General features: G+C 35.6%; 1 protein-coding gene across 7 annotated transcripts in view; it reads left to right on the forward strand.

Moving 5' to 3' along the window:
- Nucleotides 1-4118, forward strand: part of LOC111641354 (protein AF-10-like) — a 91138-nt gene that overhangs the window by 44856 nt on the left and 42164 nt on the right. For all 7 annotated transcript variants that reach the window (XM_023387489.1, XM_023387490.1, XM_023387494.1 and 4 more), the window contains one exon: nucleotides 3182-3291. In XM_023387489.1, the coding sequence (XP_023243257.1) occupies nucleotides 3182-3291 (110 nt within the window). The remainder of the gene's footprint in view (nucleotides 1-3181; nucleotides 3292-4118) is intronic.

Here is a 4118-nt window from a genome sequence, read left to right on the forward strand (position 1 = left end):
ACCACCCCTCCAACCAACGAGCGACGACCCCCTCAACTGCACTTTCACCCCTGTCGAGGTTTCAACCAGACTCGCCAAATGCCACAACACAGCGCCGGGCCCTGATGGCATCCGCTACTACACCTGGAGACGTCTCGACCCTCAGGGCCACATCCTTGCATCGCTGTTTAACGCTGTCCACCGCATTGGAGCCATCCCATCGGCATGGAGAACCTCGACCACAATCCTCCTCCACAAGAAGGGCAGTCACGACGACATCTGCAACTGGCGTCCTATCGCCTTAGCAAACACCCTTGGCAAGATTTACGCCGCCTGCATCGCTAATCGCCTCCTGCGCTGGTGTGAAGAGAATAACACCATTTCCACCGCGCAGAAAGGCTTTATGCGATTTGAGGGCTGTTCTGAGCACACATTTGTGCTCCAATCCATCATCCAGGATGCCCGGCGTAGAAACAAGGAGTGCCACATAGCGTGGTTAGACCTTGCCAATGCCTTTGGCTCGGTCCCACACTCCACCATCCTCTCCTGCCTAAAGTGGTGTGGCCTTAGCCCGCAGTCCATCCACCGTATCCAGCAACTCCTAACTGGCTGGTATCCACAAAGCACTCCAATAAATAAATAAAATTGAAACGACACTTTGAAATGTTTTCCCGATGAAAATGAATAATAATAATAAGTTTCAATAAAAATGATGAAATGTAAATTTAATTTTATCATAACGAGTTTGCTTGAATTCCATTTCTTCTGAGATCGCAGCAATGCGCGATGGGGTAAGCTAGTTATTTATAGAAAAAACTCTTTGGTGATTTTTTTGTCTTAGATTTAATTTTGAATAGTTCAAAATTAAATATTAAACTGAATTAAAATGCAATTTAATTATTAAATTTTGGCTTTTTAAAGCTACAAGATAAAAAGACAAAATTAGCAAGAGGGAGTTTTTGATCGTACAAACATCGTTGCCATACCTTGGACCCCTCTCTATATGCATCTGCAGAATCTTTAAGCAGCACAATCTTGTACTACCACTAACCCCACTTCCAAACCTACACAAACTTATTTGTAATGATAGAGACAAATTTTCCACTCTTGAGAAGTCAGGGGTCTATGCTGTACCTTTGGAAAATCTTGCAACGGGAGTAAACACAAGATATATCGGGCCACTACTAGAATGCTTGCCAGCCGCCTTGAAGAGCACCAAGATGATGTGAGGGGTAGGCACACCACTGAGCTCGCAAGAAAGGTACTTGAACAGAGTTACAACCCGCTATTGTCCTAAGCGGTTATGCTCAAGAGCTGTAAGGATCAAAAAATCGTTTTCATATGGGAATCTCTCCTTACTACCACCTTGGGCACGTGCAACACCCCAACGCTCGATCTGCCCAGTGCTTGTATAGGTCATGCTATACAAGCACACCACTGAGCTCGCAAGAAAGGTACTTGAACAGAGTTACAACCCGCTATTGTCCTAAGCGGTTATGCTCAAGAGCTGTAAGGATCAAAAAATCGTTTTCATATGGGAATCTCTCCTTACTACTACCTTGGGCACGTGCAACACCCCAACGCTCGATCTGCCCAGTGCTTGTATAGGTCATGCTATACAAGCATTTAAGCAAGTATTAGCATTCTCCAGTATGCATATAGTGTGAGCCTGGTTCTGCACATGCGCCAACTTGCACTTCACAGAGCTAACTGCTCGTTTGGTTTCTAAATTATATTTGAATATTTGTTTCCTGTTCTTAACGGCTTTGACAAAAGTTTCAACCTAAATTTTATGCATTCTATTCTACATCAGATTATTTCCATTTAATTTTTCGGTAAATCTCTGTATTCGCTTGATGACAATGACTATAAGTTCGTTGAAAGTGCTTGTGATAAGAAAACATACATGTAACGCCAATCTCAGTGTCTTCTCCATTTTATTTTATTAAAAAGACAATATTTAATTTTAAACAAAAAATCTAGGAAAGTTTTTCATTCAGTGGAATATTCAACTTTTATTAAAAATAAATATATATTTTTCTAAAAGTCAAGAATTTTTATTAAATACTTTTGAAAGACTGATATTTTTAAAGCTTTTTTAATTCTAATTAGCTAATGAACTGAAGGTTCTTGACTTCTAGAAAAAACAAATGTTATTTTTTAATTACTGTATTTTTTCCATTTTAAGGCATATCATGAATTTGAAATAAAATATTAAGATTTTATCAAAGGAAAAATTGTTTAATAGTCAGTTTTACTAAGTTTAGCTGAGTAAAGAGTTAGGAAAGCAGTAAAAGAACATCAGAATGTGTAAGGTTTGACAGCTCTATTTCTGTGCTCTTTTATGTATATGATGGCTTTTTATTTTACTACTGCATCATAATATGATCTTTGAAGCATTTTACATGTTAAAAGAGACTTTTAAATTGAAGATTTGTTACTAGAAAAGCTCATTTGAAATGACATGAAGATAGATCATTGTAGCCAAATGTCTGTTACTGATACTTAATGCATTAAGTGATTTGCTCACAATGATTTCTAATGTTTTGGACTGTGAATATAAAGACTGATTTTCAATACAACGGAGTCTGCAATGTTAAGTTGCAAAGTCCTGATGTAGTACCCATTGTGACATCAGACTATAGGGGAAAAGGGGTATGTTTACAAATTGGATCAAGCTCAACTTTTATTGCAAGTGGAAAAATTGAGTATTGAACAATGCAAAAGCATCATTTATATTAGCATCATCTAATACCAAATTTGATGCCAATTCAAATTCAACATATATTGTATATGTCATTCAGCAACATGCTACAATATGAGAATAACACTATGGCTTCTGCATCAATAAGTTGTTGTGGAAGCAAGCCATCATAAATGAGAATCAGTCTTAAGGCTGAGCTCTACGTTGGATATATAAAAATAGTTTTAAAAATGCATATTAGAATTAAAGTATGTTTTCCATAATGGAGGTGGTCAGGTGGTAAAGGTTGGAGATCAACATATACTCAAACTACCTATGAAAATTTCTATATTCTGATTTTTAGGTTGAACCTGGCTCCTTAGAATAGACCTACCTTTACTAATTCAACTATATAGCCAACTGCTTATTCTTCTTATAATTTAAATTCTGTTATTAGCAGGATCTTTTTTAAATGTGTTAAACTATAATAATGGAATAATTTTATTTTAAATCTTTTAGGTTGGGCCCATGTTGTATGTGCTCTTTACATACCAGAAGTTCGATTTGGAAATGTCACAACAATGGAACCAATCATTTTGCAGCTAGTACCTCAAGATAGGTATAATAAGGTAAGTTTTCTGAAGTCCAGTCAAATTATTTTTTGTAATTTGGAAGTTTATTTTGATATTATAGTCTCTTAAGGTTTCTGCATTAAATTTGATTGGAATTGAAACCCTACAAACACAAATAAATTTTATCTTCATGCTAGATCAAAAGTGGGGTTCACAATTCATGTCAGTTAGAAAATAACAGCCAAATATTTGTCTGAAATGTAAATAATTGAGTACTACTGAATTAAATTAACTTTTTGTTATCTTTTATTTTGAATGACAAAAAATGTAATTGCAAACAGAAACAGAGCAAACAAGTAGAGTACTTGTTTGAAGTGATTGATGCTTGCAGAACACCTGTACACAGCTTCAGAATCAGTGAAAATATGGTTAATTTGTGGTAAGCCACTTCATTCTGTCCAACAGGGAATGATATTTCCAGTTCAATTCAAACTAGTGGGCAGGGTTCTATCAAAATGCTAATAATAAAAAAACTCAGATTTATGGTTTATTCCATTTCAATCTGATTTAGTGTGTATGGTGACTTTTCAGATTTCTTGTAAAAGATTGTTAATAATTACGTTTTTTATATAAAAGGAGAGAAATTGTTTAAATAATTAAATAAAATATTAAAATTTATTTTAGAATTTTTAAGGTGAAAACTTGTTTTTGTTATTCATTTCAATGTTGCTCAAACACTATTAAGTGTGACAAATTTAAACACTTGGCATTTTTTCATCTTTATTTAGCTGATACGCATATTATATTACATGTTTTGGGCTCGTTCTGCCCCTCATCAGCTAACTTTATATTGTTTACAAACTTGACAGGTACACACACACACA

Source organism: Centruroides sculpturatus, unplaced genomic scaffold, assembly GCF_000671375.1.
Source record: "Centruroides sculpturatus isolate CEXI.00-Female unplaced genomic scaffold, Cexi_2.0 scaffold1419, whole genome shotgun sequence".
NCBI lineage: Eukaryota > Metazoa > Arthropoda > Arachnida > Scorpiones > Buthidae > Centruroides > Centruroides sculpturatus.